General features: G+C 32.2%; 1 protein-coding gene and 2 long non-coding RNA genes across 3 annotated transcripts; all 3 read left to right on the top strand.

Annotated features, from left to right (window-relative positions):
• The first annotated feature begins 5,685 nt into the window (after positions 1–5,685).
• On the top strand, positions 5,686–6,402 carry LOC108202157 (uncharacterized). Its single transcript, XR_001803011.2, has 2 exons — positions 5,686–5,958; positions 6,130–6,402. It is a non-coding gene; the product is annotated as an uncharacterized LOC108202157 (long non-coding RNA).
• A 2,542-nt stretch (positions 6,403–8,944) lies between these two features.
• LOC135149740 (uncharacterized) lies at positions 8,945–9,441 on the top strand. Its single transcript, XR_010287935.1, has 2 exons — positions 8,945–9,090; positions 9,174–9,441. It is a non-coding gene; the product is annotated as an uncharacterized LOC135149740 (long non-coding RNA).
• Positions 9,442–15,920: 6,479 nt separating this feature from the next.
• Positions 15,921–17,017, top strand: LOC108201724 (mitogen-activated protein kinase kinase kinase 20). Its single transcript, XM_017370009.2, has one exon. The coding sequence runs from the start codon at positions 15,926–15,928 to the stop codon at positions 17,015–17,017; it is 1,092 nt and encodes a 363-aa protein (XP_017225498.1). The 5' UTR covers positions 15,921–15,925.
• Positions 17,018–18,847: the final 1,830 nt, after the last annotated feature.

Genomic DNA, 18,847 nt, shown 5'->3' with positions numbered 1-18,847 from the left:
CATGCACAGGAGCACCGTGTCATGTCAAATATTTTTAGATTAATTCAAAAGACATACAATATAATTGAAATTTAACAAATACGTAATAAAATAAATATGAAGTTATTCTTCCAAAATATAATTAGGGGTGAGCAATCCTGTCCGGTTATTAATAAATAAACTGGATATCCGACTTTTCGGATCATGACAAATCTATTCTGATTCCGGTGCTGGTTTAATCATTTAAGCAGAATTCATTATAATTAAATTTGTGAATAAATATTAAATACAAACTAATGTAATTAAGAGAATTATAAGAGTTGTGGAGTCCAAGAATGGACTCCAATATGAGGCTCTTACAGTCGACACGATGATAGTGGGATGTGCCGTGACCTGAGTCGGTGATGTCATATAAAGGGTGAATGATATCATATACGGGTGGAGGATGTCATAAAAAATTATTTCTCCTATTTTGTTTATTTTTTATTTTAATGATTTGTATATGACCAATTATCTATATCACATATATACATATACATACTCAAATAGACACACATTAAAAAAAACTAGAGACTAAATTTAAAATTAATCATAATCCCCTATTTCATCTTATCTCTCTTACTTGACTTCATCTTCTCAGTCGATAACCTTCTAACTACTTCAAATTCTCCTCCAACGAACTCATGATTTCCACATTCTCGTCAACACCTTATTTATGCTCCATCTTAGGCTCGGCTCGAAACTCCCGGCTCGACTCGAATTACAGCACTACTCCATCTCCTTTATGAACCAACTACCAGACCGTTTCCCTATCATTTTTCATTATGATCGGTGTTTTTTCATTATTATCGGTCCGAGAAGCTCAACATCTCACCATACCATCTCATTCTTCACCAGTGATTTAGAAACCTTTCATCTATAATATAATTTGATCCAATAGCCTCGACATTTTCTCTCTCCTCCGAAGACTGACAGTGACCAGGATACTGATGATTGTTACCAGAGATACTCCCTTCCTATCCTGAGTAGTATGCATTGGGAGACGGGGACGCGACACTGACTTTAATGCTCCTGAAAAATGTAGTTGTGCAATTTATTTTTAAAATTTTTCTTTTCTGAATTAAAGTTTGGATATTATATTTTATACTGAAAAAGAAAATCTCAAAAATAAGTTACGGAGCTATATTTTATAAGAGTATTGAAATACGTGTCGAGCAGTTAAAGAAAACGTATAAAATTAAATGGGAACTCAACTTTTAACAATTTTTATTGTTTTGAACTCGTCCAGGTAATTGTACTTTTCTTTATAAGTTGTAAATTAGGGTACGGGTGAAATGATTTGTTGAAGAAATTATGTATTTACATTTAACATGGCTATAGTTTCGTATATTACATCCGTAATTTTACATTTTACGTCCTTGATAAATGATCTACTGTGTAACTGTGTTTACTCGAATCAGAATGTGTTGCCCCCCGCGCACTGATCTATGTTTTATTTTATATATTATATAATTATATTTATATTAAGTATTATTATAAAATAATTAGAGTATATAAATATTATTAATTATATAAATTTGTGATATGTTATTAAATTATTTAATATTATTTCTCAACTGTGAATATTTTACCCTTTTCAAATATTTTAAATATTTTTTTTCAATACAAAGATTTCTTGACATGACTTTCCCTCGATCTTTATGATGATAAATTCAAATATGATTATTATTCTAGAAATAATAGCATAAAACTCTCAATTATTTTGTAAAAATATATGACTAGTTAAATGGGGTGATTTGAAGAGTTCAATTATGGTCGTTTAAAAATATATATACACATATGTATGAGTGTTAAATTTTAGGAATTATTATATTATATATTTTACACCATATCCCACATTCACTTTTTTCTTAAGCATTTCTGTGTATTGCATTATCATTATCAAATCACTCTTCGTCGTATTAGAGCTGCATACATATATTTACTTGAGGAGTGCTAGGTACACAAAATTGTGTACATGATAATGTGGTGAGTTTTAATTGTGATGGTTGATGTGAATACAGGAGGTCGATTCCGATTAAAATCTATCACATATCAATTTGTACAAATTTTTGTACACAATTATGTGCACCAAGCATTTTCTTATTTCTTTATGCTAAGAATTTTCGTTCTTCCATCTTTCTTCAATTCTTGCCTTCTTGTTTCAGTCTCTTTTCATTCTTAACACAGTAAGACTCATGACTAGAGGCACTCTTACGCTCTCTTGAAATTCAGCTATATAAATTGGGAGTTGTTAAAGTTATAATCACAAAATATAACAAGTTTAATAGATCAAATTTTATTTAAATTTAAAAATCAAAGGTTACAACATCTTTCACAGGAACCAAAATAAAATTAAACGTAAATTGGGATTTGTTAAATTTTTGCATGATGAAATTTAGATAAAATTATATAAATTTTAGTCTAAAATTATTATTAAACCCATGTTAGATCCTAATTATTTTTTATAATAAAAACTTAATATTCATGAAATTTGAAATTTGAAATTTGAAATAATCTAAATAATATTTGATACTAGATTTTATTTTGTTCTTTCTGTTACGGGGTTTATTTTATAGGGCTTATTACCGTCCTCGTGTATAATTCAGACATGTTAAATAATACTCCGTCCCACAATACATGTCTCTTTTGAAAAAATTACGCATATTAAGAAAGCATTGATTAGATAAAATTTTCTCACCTCTACCCCTAATAAATGCATGAATGTAGACTCTTATTCAACCTCCATTAATTGTTATACAACTTTCAAGAAGGGTAATTTTGAAATATTTGCAATATATTTGCATTGGAAACTAAAAGTAGACATGTATTGTGGGACAAAATTTTTTTCCAAAAAAGACATGTATTGTGGGACGGAGGGAGTAGTATTTAAATTAAAGTCCATCTTTGTCTTTAAAATGATTGCTGAATGGTGGAATTTATCATAGTCCCGGTACTGTGAGATGCCTTTAATCTACTAACATTGCCAATAAATTTTCTTAAGAAAAAAATGTTAGCCAATAAATATACAAGGTCAACTCTTTCATACACCACACAATTATCAGTTGAGCCATATCTAAAACGTCAGTGAAATCTTCTCATAAATACTTTACTCTTGTACATCATCAATTGAGGTCAATCAAACTGAGATAATCTACGTGGGTGTTTGGGCGGAGCTTTTAAACCCCGCTTCTCGATTTTTAATTTAGAAACACTTATTTGTACCGTTTGTGTAAAAAGTTAGGAGTTAGGAAACATTTATAAAAAGTTAGGAGTTAGGATTCCTAACTTTTGTTTCATGACTTCTGCTTTTTTTTTCAAACACTTTAATCACTTATAAGTCTTTAACTTGCTTCTAACTTCTACTTCACTTTTTTACTTTAAGCAATAAGCATTTATTTTAAACTCACTCAAACGGTCCTTATATATAAGATATGACTTATTTCGGTTTCAACACAAGAATTGTATATAGTTTATGATTTTGAATATAGAAGGGACAGTACTTGAATTAATCTCAAGAACTTGAGTAAAGCTAGTTGCTTCACAACTTGGCATGGGTAGTATTAGAAATAAGGTGCATGAATGAGTCGTGCGATCGTACTATGTGAATTAGGTGTGAAAGACGCGTGAGTCATTTTTTATACTATTGGAATCGGAGCGAGAAGAAGTGGTAATCAGAACTCAACGTACAGTAGACCGAGATTATTAATTAATTGAAATGATTAATCCGATCATTAATTATAAATAAATTTAATATCATTTATAATATAATTATATATATGTGTTGGGCTCATTGGAGTATAGATATATTGAAGTGTTTGGAGACCCAATCCTACACCATTAAGGGGTCGTTTGGTTCAAATAGTGGTATCGGGTTGGAATCAGGAATCGGGTTAAGTTGGTATGGGGTTGAGGTATCATTTCTGATATCATGTGTTTGGTTGAGCGCTGGAATGTATATGTTTGATTTAAAATATTTTTACATTATTAATTTTAAAATATTAAGTTAATTATTAATTTAATATATTTTTAGTTCAATGAATTATATTTGTATAAATTTTTACATTAAATTGTTAAAATTGGAATGAAAATAGTGTCAACAAAGTTCATTCCTCATACCCCTCCCTCATACCCACCTCCCCCCTTGGGTATGAGAAACCTATACCTTGGGGGTTTGAGGAATGGGTTTGAAATTATTTTTTTCCCAACCAAACACAGAGTATGGAGTTGGAATGATCTAAACCGATTCCTCATTCCAGAATTGTTCGAAACAAACGACCCCTAAATCATAACAAAATAAATTGCAGATTGAGAGACACGTGGAATTGTTTTTATAATTTAAAAAATTGCCATTGACTTTTCGTATACGTACAATACAGGAGTGTATTATACTGAAGAACAAGATCTCACTTCCTCTTTGCTTTTGGTGAGATCGATGTGCAGAACAAGTGATACAGTGTTGATTTTCATAAGCTATTATGAATTGAAAAACAAATGGATGAGTAAACATTTGCAGAACACTCAACTATAGTGCGGAACAAAACACTTTCAACTAAAGTGCGGAATAGAAAACAATTTACATGATTGTTCTTTGTGAATAACTTATTTGTAGAACAACCGGTCAAGTCTAATCTTGACAGAAAATCAGCGAGTAACAACTTTGTAATCAATTACAAAGAGAAGAACGGGGGAATATTTTGTAATCAATTACAAAGAGAAGAATAGGGGAATAAATTAAAGATTCTTCAAACGAACGCTTAATCATAACAAACAGTTACAAGTTTTTTACACGTTTAAAAGATTGTACACGTATACGATAACAATATATACACAGGTTTTCAAATAAAAAATTAAAAAATTACAACCGTTAGATTTCATTAAAATGAAGGGACCAGATGGAAGACTCCAATACTCCAAGTTAGTATGGTCTCCATATAACTTAAGCCTATATGTCATTATTTTGAACTTTTTTAAATTTGTTCCGACTTTTTTTTATATAAATTTTAACATTTTAATTGATTTTTGGCTGATAAATTTGACTTTTCCACTGATTGATCGCCAATTAAGTAAGTATTTAACATATTTCGACTGAATATTATTAAATCATATCGAAATTTAACCTATTTTTTATATATTCATTAATTTAGTTGAACTATTGTTCACAACTTTAAACACAAACTCCAACTACAAAACAAAATTTCTTGTGCAAACTAATTTTAATCAAATGAATATTTTTTCTAATAAATAAATATCAACAAACAAATATTTCCTTCATAAAAAAGTGTTTTAAAATCGTTATATTACATATGATACTGCACATATGTATATACTTTACACGAAAAAGTGTTACATTTTAAAATTAATACTAAACACAAACAAAAAAACATGTATTTAGATTTAGATATTGTCTAAAATATATAGTTCTATGTTAAATATAGGGTTGCTGCAGCAGAACACCTTACTGCTTAGTGGTTTCTATGATTCCATTTTAAACATCGATTCTCCGACCCTATAAAAATAACTACGTCATTATTATTTTTTCACTATATTTATTTATACATTAAACTTTAATAGGTGTCATTATTTTATTTTATTTTACGTTTTCATTCTTATTTTTTATATTTTATTAATCCCTGTATAACATATCAAAAATATTTGGGCGGAACCGAGAATTGAATTGAAGAACGGTCCAATCGGCAATCCCTAACCCAATTCTGTTAACTTCTCTTTTTTAAGTAACTCTGTTCTGATTTGATAAAAATTGAGAAATACTGAAAGAATGTATGTAGTTTGAGAGAGATCGAGAAATACATAGATCGAGAGAGAGAGAGACAGAGATATTCTTAAATCAAGAAAATAATACTGGGATTGTCGAGATCGGCTATGTCGTGGAGGGTTTCTCGCCCAGCTCTGCGCCGTTATCTGGACACTGCCAATAAGGTTTATATATTACTATTAGTCTTATGTTTGTATGTGTTCTTTAAGTTTGGTATGTTTTCAGACATATGGGTGTTTAAGTTTTGTTTATGTCTCTAATCTTGTCTTTTTATCGTAATGTGTGTTTGAGTTTTGTTTATTGTCTCTAATCTTGTTATATTATTGTAATGTTAGTTTGCTGAAAGGAACGAGAATGCAATATCATGTATGATAAGTGTTGCCACGGCTGCAGGAATGATCGCCTCTTTATTCAGGCTTCGCAGAAATCAACGAGACGACAACTAATCGTGTATCGACTATTCGACTTAACTAATTAACTTGGCTGTAACGGTCATGTACTGATGTTAATTATTCTTCGACTTGGTTAATTAATATGGATGTATTGGTGATGTACTGGTTTTGAATATTCTATGACTTAATTAATTAATTATCCCCTGTTTAAGCGTATTTTAACATTTTTGTTGTTGGTTTAGCATTCTTAATTGTTTGATTTGCGAAATTATAATTTTTCATATGGGACTGTTGCCGTGTAATGTGTTAGATCTTGTTGATTAAAGTGATTGGGTATGTGGAGTATACATATGTTAGGTTATGAACAAGACCTAATTCCCTGACAAGGCAGTTGCGCAAGTTAATCGTTTAAATACGCTACTTGGGGGGAGGGGGTGTGCTCGTGCATTATTATAATTAGTTTCCTATTACATGCATAAGTGGCCTTGTCCGTGGTGTTTATTATCAAAGGAGCTCAAGAACATGTACATATAATAGAATTGCAGGAGGAGTATTTAATTTGTAAGTCTGTCAATGTCCGGTTGTTTCTGTGGGTCATTGTAACCCAACGCTTAAATTTTATGTCTTGACTGCATGTCTCCTGTGATTTCTATTTGTTTTTTACAACTTAAACTGGGGATTGTAACTGAAGATTCCGTATATGTGAATTTGTTTCTTATGTGAATGAATTTGAATTTGTTTCTTATGTGAATGAATTTGTTAGGTCAGTTATGTCTGTTATGTCATGGAAATGCTTGTCTGATTGTGATAAAACTTTAGTTGTGCCCTTGCGTGATTTCAATATTTCTGTATTTTACGCTACTAGCAGTATAGTTTGAATCCTGGGACCTCTATTATTCTCATAAATCAGTTTGAAAACCAAGGTTGAATGTTTGTACAGTATGGCTCTTCTCGTAGTGAACTCTCTAGTCCCTGAAATTATGATTCTGAGGCTTCAATAGTGTTATACCTGGCCAATGCAAAATTCTGTCGGATTCTATCATAAATCTAAAAAAAAATGTTTTGTTATATATATGTAGACTCCCACCCTTTCAATAATAAGGTATGCCAGTGTGAATCATCCTCTTGCTTAGTTATTTGAAGACCAGACTTGTAAAATATTTCTAATGTTCTCTACACATTAGCTAAATTATGCTTATTATAAAAATGAATGTGAATCTGAAGGTATGGTGCATTCCTTTAATAATCAAAGGGAAACACAAGGTTAGATGTCTGTCTTCTGGTTTGATACTTTAATACTCCCTCCGTCCTATTTTAACTGCTTTTGACTTTTTTACACGTATTTTAAGATGTTAAAAAAATCACATCTAAACATAATTATTTTTTATAAAATTTATATCAAATAAAAGTTTAGAATCTAAATTTTTATTTGATATAAGAATTGAATTTTTTTATTAAGTGTAGGTATGTCATTTTTACACCTAAATATACGTATTAAAAAGTCAAACATTAGTTAAAATGGGACAGAGGGAGTATCATTTAATATAAATACAGAAAGTACAGAAAGTATATTGTTTTAGCGGCATCACGGTTATTTTCTTCATGCGATAAGCCTTGTTAGAGGTAACTAGGTGTGTGAGTGTGCTATATCTTGTTAAAGGTAACTAGGTGTGTGAGTGTGTTCAAATAGCAAATAAAACTATAAAAGGCATGTTTACTCTTTTCTTAGTTTTGTCCGCCAATAACTTTTATGCATAAAATACATGTCTGTTCTGTTATTGGAACTGGGATAGTCTTGAAATGCCTAGCCAAGGGGATACCATGAACATGCTCATATTATTTGACTAAGGGTAGGTTCTTTCCTTTTACAGACAATTTTCTGTCATTTATAAGTGGAGACATGTATTTGATTTCAGTGAAATGCAAAATCCAGAACTCTGCTTGCAATATGGTTGATTACGAAGAGAAGATCATGACAGTTATCAAAAGTTGAGCATACTTTGGATTTGTAATAAATCCGTATTATTGTTTCAATGATTTCGTTTTACATTATTCTGTAAGCTAGCAATGGTATTAACATGTTTTCGTATTTCTGGCTTACAACTTCTAGCTTAAAAACTCAAAATAAGCACTTCCGCATCTTTTGTCAAACACTACGTAAAAGGTAGAAGCAGCTTAAAATATTAAAAAAAGCTCAAAAGTGTTTATTTTAAACTAAGCCAAACACCAACTACATATACAGATTTTCTAACATGTGTCGTAACCACAAAATTATCATTTTCTAATATATCTAATATATATCCATAATTATATATATAACAATTTAGATGATATTAACATTTTTTAATACGTGTTCATAAACACACACTAATAATTTAGATGACAAATATGACTTCAATATCATTAATAATAATGGTCCCTTATATATACAAAAACCTCCATCATTAATCATAGTAAAAAATACTCTATTCGTCCACTCATTTTTATATGTTTTTCAATACCCAGCACGCATTTTAATATTCTCATAAAATATTTATATTAACTTATTTCTATTTTTTTTAAATAAAAATTCAAATATAAAACTTTTATATAATTTTTAAAAATAAAAATAAATTATAAGATTATATTTTAGAAAAACATTAAAGTGCATAATAGGACAAGTTATTTTAAAGTGCCAACTAGAAAGGCCCTCATATATATTTAAAAAATACGCTAATCTGTTTTGACCTGTGTGTCGGGCCCAACCCAACGAACAAATATTGCGCGGGCCTCTCCACTTCTATAAAAATTCAGGAAAAGCGTGCCAGTAACCCTAAAAGCTGGAGACATTTTAAATCGAGAGCGAGAGAGTTGGGGAGAGAGACGAAGATGGTTATTATCAGAGTTTTGAAGAAATTCCATCAGGTAATCATATGTCATGTATGTGTGTGAATATATACAACGTATTTGTATTTATATCTGATCTGTGCATTGTTTGTGATATTTAGGTTATTGTGAACAACAAGGCGATCGATTTAGCATTGGTTGCTGCAGTCAACGCAGCCGGGGTGGCCCCGTTTTGGATTTATAGTGGCAAGAAGAGTTGATCCCTAGATAAAACCGAGATCTTGTTGTATGTAATGGATGTAAATGATCCAATGTAGTTTAATTCTATTTAGTTTAATTAATTAATTATCCCCCGTTTTTAAATATTTTTGTAGTTGGTTTAGCATTCTTAATTGTTTGATTTGCGAAATTATAACATTTAATATGGACTGTTGCAGTGTAATGTGGTAGATCTTGCTGATTAAATTGATTGGGGATTTGGAGTATACATATGTTAGGTTATGAAGAAGACCTAATTATTATAATTGGTTTCCTATTACATGCATAAGTGGCCTTTTTACATGCATAAGTGGCCTTTGTCGCTGGTTTTTATTATCAAAGGAGCTCTTGAACATGTACATATAATAAAATTGCAGGAGAAGTGTTTAATTTGTAACTGTTTCTATGGGTCATTGCAACCCAACGCTTAGATTTTTATATGTTTTGACTTCATGTCTCCTGTGATTTCTATTTGTATTCTACAACTTAAACTGGGGATTGTAACTGAAGATTCCGTGTATTTGTAGCAAGTTCACCCTTTATAAAGTATGCATATGATAATTTTTAGTTTCTCGGACTCTTCATGGTTTGATAACCGAACTGCAACATATAAAACCGGAACCGCTCTACTATAAACTGAACTGCACCAATGGTGTTTGGTTTGGTTTCGGTTTTCAATTTTAGAAACAGCACCTTTGTGGTTCCAGTTGCGGTTTTGGGTGTAAACCGCACCAAACCGCATCGCACACATCCCTCGAACTAGCCATTTAAGGGGATCTCGATGCTGCTTTGTACACTATTGTAGTTATGCTGATTGCACTTTCATAGTTTATTTTGCCATAAGTGTTAAATATTACACATAGACTATATCAGTGCACTTGATGCTAAGCTGAGAGGTTATGAAGATGAGCTTAGAAGAAAAGAACAAGGTAATGCTGGATCTGGAATCACATTTGGAGGCGGTTAATATCAGTGACAAAGTCTTAGCAACAAATTAAAGTGAAGTTGCACTGGAAATGCCAATCATTAGTGTTTTTTTTAAGGAGCAGCACTAAATATGATGGGTAAAAAAAGAGAATATAAAAAATATTATATTTTATTATGTGATACATTTGATCATCCTGGGACCTGGGATGCATGAACTCTCATAGAACTCACTGGACATCTACTCTAAATTCCACTCGGCTGATTTAGTCTGGGACTGATATTTGTTCGATGTAGAATCTTTTTCTTCCATCATTTATTTTTTTGCATACTTGCACAAAAGAAATACTGCCTCTGTTCCATTTAATTCTATACGCTCACTATTCGGTACGTATTTTAATACTCTTATAAAATGTAGTTTATAATTTATAATTAAAGCTTGCTTTATTTGAATAAAAAATTAATATTTAAATGCTGTGTTTAGAGAAAAAATTAAAAATAATTTATTAAATTATATATGCTGGAGGAGGAGAGAGTAAGAGAGAGTAACATTTAGTGCAATTCTTTATATGCCGACAAAGAATTCTCAAAAATCTGTTGTGCTTCCCGGATAAAATCAAAAGCAAATAAGCGTCAATAATTCTCTTTAGAAGATGACCAAACAGAGATCATCTCAAATCAGTTTTCTGTTTTGTCAATAATTCTCTTTAGAAGATGACCAAACAGAGATCATCTCAAATCAGTTTTTTGTTTTGTGTTGGGTAATGCTTGCTTGTATCATCTGTTTTTATAAATTTGTTATTAAATTTATAAGTTTCTTGTATGTGTAATAAAATTGAGTTCAAAATCGACCGAGACATAATTTTCAAGTTCGAATTTGAGTCAAAAACTTAGATCAATTTTACTAAATATTAATATTTAGGAAAAATTCAAACACAATTAATTTAGCCAGAGTACAAATCGATTAAGATATAATATACTGCATATTTATACATTATTATAAAACTAATATAAAAACAATTATAATTTTAAGCAGAACCATCCATAAAAACTAAACAAAACCATCCTTTACATATATTAAACTACACCATCTATTACATAAATAAATTAACCAGAAAGATCCATAATCATACAAAAAAATTCATAACATTTATAAATCCAACAGGGGTCACCCCACCTGCTGAGATTGCAGCAACCAATGCTAAATTGTTCGTCTTCTTCTCTTCAGTCTCCATGCACGCTAACTAGATTTCTTGCCCTTGTCCAAACTACCCGAATGCGCTCAATTGACTGTTTCATTTTTTGCTGATTTTGTTCGAGCCATTTGCCCCACGACTCCGCCTTGTTCTGGTTTTCTTCAATTCTGATGTTTTCAGCCTCCATATGGTCCTTCCATTTCTTCCTCTCCGCTTTCTCTTCTCTCTCGGCCTTTTTATCACTTTCCGCTAATAAAATCCTGCCGGTTGTGAAAGTCATACCGACGGTCGTGAGCTCCATATAGTTTACTAGTTTATTCTTTATAATGCCAACGGTCGTAGACTTTCCATCTTCTATTTTCACACTCTCATTATTTTTCTTGACTTTTTTCTAAACGGATCTTGATAGGGGTAAGAGGGTCAATCGACCCCCTTAAATTTTTATCCTTAATTTTACATAATTACATAATGTCGTGAAACGGTAAAAAATTACATAATTTGAATATCAATTTTTTGTTTTTTTTGTTATCTTTTTGGTATCCACCATTCTAATCAAAGTGAATATGACTTATTTATGTTGTAATCCAACGTTTATTATCCTTACTAATTCTTAGTAAGTCCTTGTCAAGGGTGTACTTATAATACTAGTGATTTCCTAAGACTACTCACTAAAACTTTCGCCAAGATACTTGTTTCTGGGTATGAAGCTTTCCTTTACACATCCTCTATAACGTAATCTATTTATAAGTTATAACTATTGACAAAGATATCAATACTCAATATACCCTATATTTTATCCCACGTCACCAAACTAAACATTGCTCCTCCTAATAATTATCTAAAAATTAATAGATATTAGTAGGTTAAACTTTCTCCACGATAAAAAAAATGAAAAAACAAAAACTATACACAAAAACAAATGCAAAAATGAAAGTTAGTGGGAAAAAAATATTGAGGCATACCTTCAACTGGAATTAGCAAATACTGATACACAATAAATCCAAGCTCAGTTTCCACCAGAGTCTCATCATGTACCTTATATAACCCCATAAAAGTATAACCCATGTTTCTGGGTATGAAGCTTTCCTTTACACATCCTCTATAACATAATCTATTTATAAGTTATAACTATTGACAAAGATATCAATACTCAATATACCCTATATTTTATCCCACGTCACCAAACTAAACATTGCTCCTCCTAATAATTATCTAAAAATTAATAGATATTAGTAGGTTAAACTTTCTCCACGATAAAAAAAATGAAAAAACAAAAACTAGACACAAAAACAAATGCAAAAATGAAAGTTAGTGGGAAAAAAATATTGAGGCATACCTTCAACTGGAATTAGCAAATACTGATACACAATAAATCCAAGCTCAGTTTCCACCAGAGTCTCATCATGTACCTTATATAACCCCATAAAAGTATAACCCATGTTATTAGGGTTATCTCCAAAGTTGTTGCCGCCCGGTGCTATTTCCGAATATACTATGAGCCGGATCGCATTTCTTGCCTCACAAGTACTACGCATACCCCGGTTACCCACGGTAAACCTTTGATGCTCCAGAACTCTATGCCACAGAGTATAAGCATCAGCAATAGAGCCTCCATCCCCACCGACATAAATCGTCCCATTGTCGACGTGAAAATTATGCGTCGGATACTTAATAACAATAGCTGTTGCTGTGTGTCCGTTACAACATATTCTCCGGATATACTAATTTTGCAAACCCGCTAGCATAAGCTAAATTGATCGTCTTGTTCTCTTCAGTCTTCATGCACGCTAACTAGATTTCTTGCCCTTGTCCAAACTAACCCGAATCCGCTCAACTGACTGTTTCATTTTTTGCTGATTTTGTTCGAGCAATTTGCCCCACTACTCCGCCTTGTGCTGGTTTTCTTCAATTCTGATGTTTTCGGCCTCCATATGGTCCTCCCATTTCTTCCTCTCCGCTTTCTCTTCTCTCTCGGCCTTCTTATCACTTTCCGCTAATAAAATCCCGCCGGTTATCAAAGTCATACCGACGATCGTGAGCTCCATCTAGTTTACTAGTTTATTCTTTATAATGCCAACGGTCGTAGACTTTCCATCTTCTATTTTCACACTCTCATTATTTTTCTTAACCTTTTTTTTAGACGGATCTTGATATGGGTAAGAATGGGTAAGAGGGGTTAATCGACCCCCTTAAATTTTTATCCTTAATTTTACATAATTACATAATGTCGTGCAACGGTAAAAAATTACATAATTTGAATATCAATTTTTTGTTTTTTTTTTTGTTATCTTTTTGGTATCCACCATTCTAATCAAAGTGAACATGACTTATTTATGTTGTGAACGGTAAAAAATTATATAATATGAATATTTTTTTCCCTGTATTTATTCTGCTGATTCTCTTCAATTCTTATGCTCCTGGCCTCCATACTGTTTTCCCATTTCTTCCTCTCCTCTTTCTCGTCCTTCTTGTCTCTTTCCGCGAACCAGATGCCTCCGGTTATTAAAGTCATACCGACGGCAGTACGTTCCATAGAGTTATACCTTAACACAAAAAGAAGAAACATTAAAAAACTTGTGAAAAATCTAAAATTTTAAAAATTAAAACTTGTGAAAAAAATAACTACCACAGTCTGCCTAAAAGTGCCAATGGCCGAAAGTTTTCCATCTTCTTGTTGATCTTTCTTCACTAGCAAATTTTATTGGATTATAAATAATCCTAATTGAATACCGTCGGATTTTTAAGCATAATTTAAAATCCTGATAAAATACCACCAAATTTTGTAGCATAATTTGAAATCGCAATTGAATATCCCAAGATTTTCAATTAAATACCCTCATATTTCATAAATGAAAAAAAATCCTTTAAAATACTAACCGAATACATCCCTAAGTCATAAGTCATAAGCTCAGTCAAATAAGATCTAGATTGTCTTAGAATTCTTGCCTCTCTTCAAACTGACCCCGATGCGATCAACTGCATATTTCAGCTCTTGTTGTTTTTTTTTTAGCCTCTTGCCCTACGCCTCCGTCTCATGATTATTATTTGAGTTAATTACACTTTGTAACCCCTAGGTTTGCTCCAAACGCAGTTTAGTGCCTGAACTTTAAAACGTGGCAATATGCACCCTAAACTTAACATTCTCGTGCAAGTTGTAAACCCTAGTCACTATTCCGTCCAAATCTGTCGTTAACTTTAACTGTTTGTGAGGTAACAGTTTGTATAATAGATTCTAACAACTACTTTACCCCATGTGACCCCTCAAAGTTTATGTATTATATTTTGAAATTATTTCTGAACACACACAAAGATGTAAAAAAAATTAAAATAACTTTTAAAATATGTACTTATTTTAAAGTTTTAAAATAAGTTACATCGTTTATTTAAAAATAAATAAAATTTCAGATTATAAATCTAGATACATATTTTAAAAGTTATTTTAAATTTTTTTACATCGTTGTGTGTGTTCAGAAATAATTTCAAAATATAATACATAATTTTTGAGGGGTCACAGTGGGTAAAGTAGCTGTTAGAAACTAATATACATACAGTTACCTCTCAAACAGTTAAAGTTAACGGTAGATTTGGACGGAATAGTGATTAGGGTTACAACTTGCACGAGAATGTTAAGTTTAGGGTGCATATTGCCACGTTTTAAAGTTCAGGTACCAAACTGCGTTTGGAGCAAACTTAGGGGTTACAAAGTGTAATTAACTCTTATTATTTTTATGTATATAAAAAGAGAGTAATGTGTACATAATAATTGTGGTTATTATTAAGATAATTAGCGTTAAGTTTAGGGTATACAGTATATATAATCAATCGTAAACTTGCTAAAAAACCTACCCCGACTACAGGTAGAATTTTAACCCGCTTAGAGCATCTCCAACCATTGAAAACCTTTGGCTAAAATGTGAGTTGGCATGCTTAAAATAAAAAAAATTTAGCCAACAGCTTGAAAAACTCAACTCCAACCATGCTCAGCTGTTATCTATAAATTTAGCCAACCTCCCATGGATGGCTAAATTTGTCGAAACTCTACATTTCTGTAAGGAAATCTGTAGGAAGATTGCAGATCATTTATTACCATATTGAACTGATATATTCTATTTTAACAATCTAAAATATTAATAACATACTATTTTTTTTCTCAAAAAAAAAACATACTATTTTTAAATTATAGCCAACCAATATAGCTAATACCGCTGAAGTAGAATGTCTTACAGGTTCAGCAAATTTTACATAATATCTTATAGGTCGTATTTAGCCAACGATTATAGCCAACGCCGTTGGAGATGCTCTTAGAATTTAGATATGCACAATATAATCTACCCAACCGATAAGTCTATTTTTCATGTTTATACCAGACTCTTAAACATACTCTGAAACCAAACTACATGGAACATACTCAAAATCTAATTAGAAATTTAAACTTGGTGCCAAAGTAATAACACACCTTATATACTCATACTACACACTATCTGATACAATATTACATACTGTGCTACACAATACTACACACTATCTGATACAATATGGCTTCAAGATGGGTTCCAACTAAATTTCTTGGACAAGGGTCTTATGGCTGCGTCTTTCGGGCTGAATTTGCGTCACCATCTCTGGCTTATGCTTGTAATGTACCCCGGACAGTGGCTGTCAAATCGGTGTCTCAGAGTTTATTGTGGTCTTTGGCCTTCGAGAAATCAGTATTGTGTGAACTTGGAGGGTGTAAAGAGATCGTTCGTTGCTTCGAGGACGAGGATTTCAAGACTACTAATGAGGATGGTACGACTTCTTACAATATCGTACTGGAGTATGCGGATGGAGGGACGTTGAAGCAGCTGATCTATTCGAGGGGACGGATACCTGAGTACGAAGCTAGTTGCTACGCGTTGATGTTGCTTAAGGGTCTCTCGCGTGTGCATGGACAAGGGTACGTTCATTGTGACATGAAGCCGAGTAATGTTCTTGTTTTTAATATTCCTCGTGATGAGTTTAAGGGGGTGGTTAAGTGTAATCTGAAACTAGCGGATTTTGGATTGGCCAAGAAGGGAGGAGAGAAAAGTTTGGGAGCAGGGGAGGAGTACAAGCACAGGGGAACATTGCTTTATAATTCCCCTGAATCCGTGGTCTTCGGAGTGCATGAAGCAGCCATGGATATATGGGCGGTTGGTTGTATTGTTTTGGAATTGCTTTTGGGGGAGGGCGGGTTATGGAAAAAACGCATTGACGAAGATGCACAATGTTTGGCAGAGATGATTGTGAATTATGAAGATGACAGGCTGATTTTGTTGGTGCCTGAGCTTGATCATTTGTCGGAGAATGCAAAGGATTTTGTGAGAAGATGTTTGACAAGGAGGCCGGAAGATAGGTGGACCGCAGATGAACTTTTGAGGCATCCCTTCGTTACGTGCAACCAAAAGCTGGTGAAGCAGTTTGAGGCCAGATATTCCTACCAGAACTTGATGAAGTATCAGTATAGGAAATACTTGATAGGCACTATAAGAAACAAATTTTTACGATTATCAGCTAATGAGTGTCTCAGAGGATTTAGACTTATACAGGGTGATAGAATCAGAGATCTCTGTGGACTTTGGTGGCTTAGAAACACTTCATGCTTTGAGTGATGAATGTGATTAGAATTCACAAGATATGCCTTGTGGTTGCATTCAAGGGTTTACTTGAACATGTAATAAATATCTAAGGGACCTTGTAGTTCTACTTAAACTGGTGTTTGATGCTGCTATTAGAAATTTGAATGCAAATCAGTGTTTTAGACTGGCTGTCTTGAGTCTAATAAGTTGGTTACACTTCAAGTGAATGTACAATGTGACAATGTCCATCTAAGTTCAAGCTTCAATCATGCATTCGAATCATCCCTGGGAGTTTATTACTCCGGTCTTGACAGAGCTAGTTAATTTGATGCAGCAAACTATCACAGAATCTCTGATTTGCAGTAATGTGCCTCTTAATTCTTATGTTATAAATTCGGAATGGTCACTAAAGATGGATGGTAAACAACAGACTTTTGTCGAAGTTCTTGAAGTAATAATTTGCCACGTATCGTCTCATGGAACCTTCCTCACCGCGCTCAGAAAGTCAGAATCATAGCACATCCTTCATGTGAGTTTGCTGTAGTTGATTCAATTCTCTTGAAATTTCTCTTTTTCTTTTTCTAATAAAAATTCTGGAATTTGTAACTGCAGTTGCCTTTTCATTAACAAATTAGTCTTGAAATATATGGTGATTCTGTTCAGCAAGTTAAGGGGCCTTTTGAGTGAGCTTAAAATAAGTGCTTCTTGCTTAAAATAAAAAAGTGAAGTAGAAGTTAAAAGTTAGTTAAGACTTATAAGTGATTAAAGTGTTTGGAGAAAAAACAGAAGTCATGAAACAAAAGCTAAGAATCATAGCTTTTTATAAGTGCTTCTCGACCTTTTACACAAACGGTACGAATAAGTGCTTCTAACTTAAAAGTCCAGAAGCGGGGCTTAAAAGCCCCGCCAAACAGCCACGTTAAAACTCTTATGTTATGTTATTGACTTACTGTCAGCCTTCTAAACTTCTGTTACTAGAATGTTACTCATGTTTATATGCATGGTTGTTTTGCTAGTCTTGTGACCAACAGAAAATTAATGATCATAATTTTCCTTAGGCCCAGTTTGTTAACATCTATATACCATATTCTGGCCCACTAATAAACAAAAGCCCAATAAAATGCTTCTTCAGTTTTAAGCCCTTTTTCTTCTCCTGAGTTTAAAGCCTTTACTTCTAGATTTATTTATATGTAAATATTATAATATTATAATATAAAGACTGAATAATAATTTTATTCGTATTTTCTTTTTAAAATTTCAAGTGATAATTTTAATAATACGTTTACCATCTAGTTTATGAAAAATTAAGAATTTTCTCTCAATATTATGAATGTATCGTGTAGTTTGTAACGTAAAAGCCATTTCTCAAATTTAATATTTCAAAATAAATATTCATCCATTCATATATTATTTTCTAATATATTATTATCGGAAAAATATTTATTTTTGGAAATAAGTTCCTGATACTCCTCGATATCAAGGTGTTGTAAATTAGAGTTGCATAAAAGATTTTACCTTATTTTGAATATTTTTTTTCATAATTTAGATATTTTTGAAAAATATCTTAAAATATATATCAGTAAAGACCGATTGATAGTGAACTCCGGGTTCATGTCACACTCGGTAGTTAAAAGTGAAATATTAATTTATTCGCATCAAATAATTTTCCAACTCAATAGTACTCTCAAATCGAATAATATCAGCAAATAATGTCCACAAAATAGCGACATTTCGTTGCGGTTCCGTTATCGTTCGTTCGTTACTTTAGCTGAGAGCCAATCAAATTGCATAAAAATTATATGATGCGTACTTGACTATTTGTGAGTTGTGACTTGTGACAATATATTCTTGTAAGTATCTGCA

Source organism: Daucus carota, chromosome 9 (genome assembly GCF_001625215.2).
Source record: "Daucus carota subsp. sativus chromosome 9, DH1 v3.0, whole genome shotgun sequence".
Taxonomy (NCBI): domain Eukaryota; kingdom Viridiplantae; phylum Streptophyta; class Magnoliopsida; order Apiales; family Apiaceae; genus Daucus; species Daucus carota.
The sequence above is the reverse complement of the archived record's forward strand: the minus strand, read 5'-3'. Positions and strand labels throughout refer to the sequence as shown.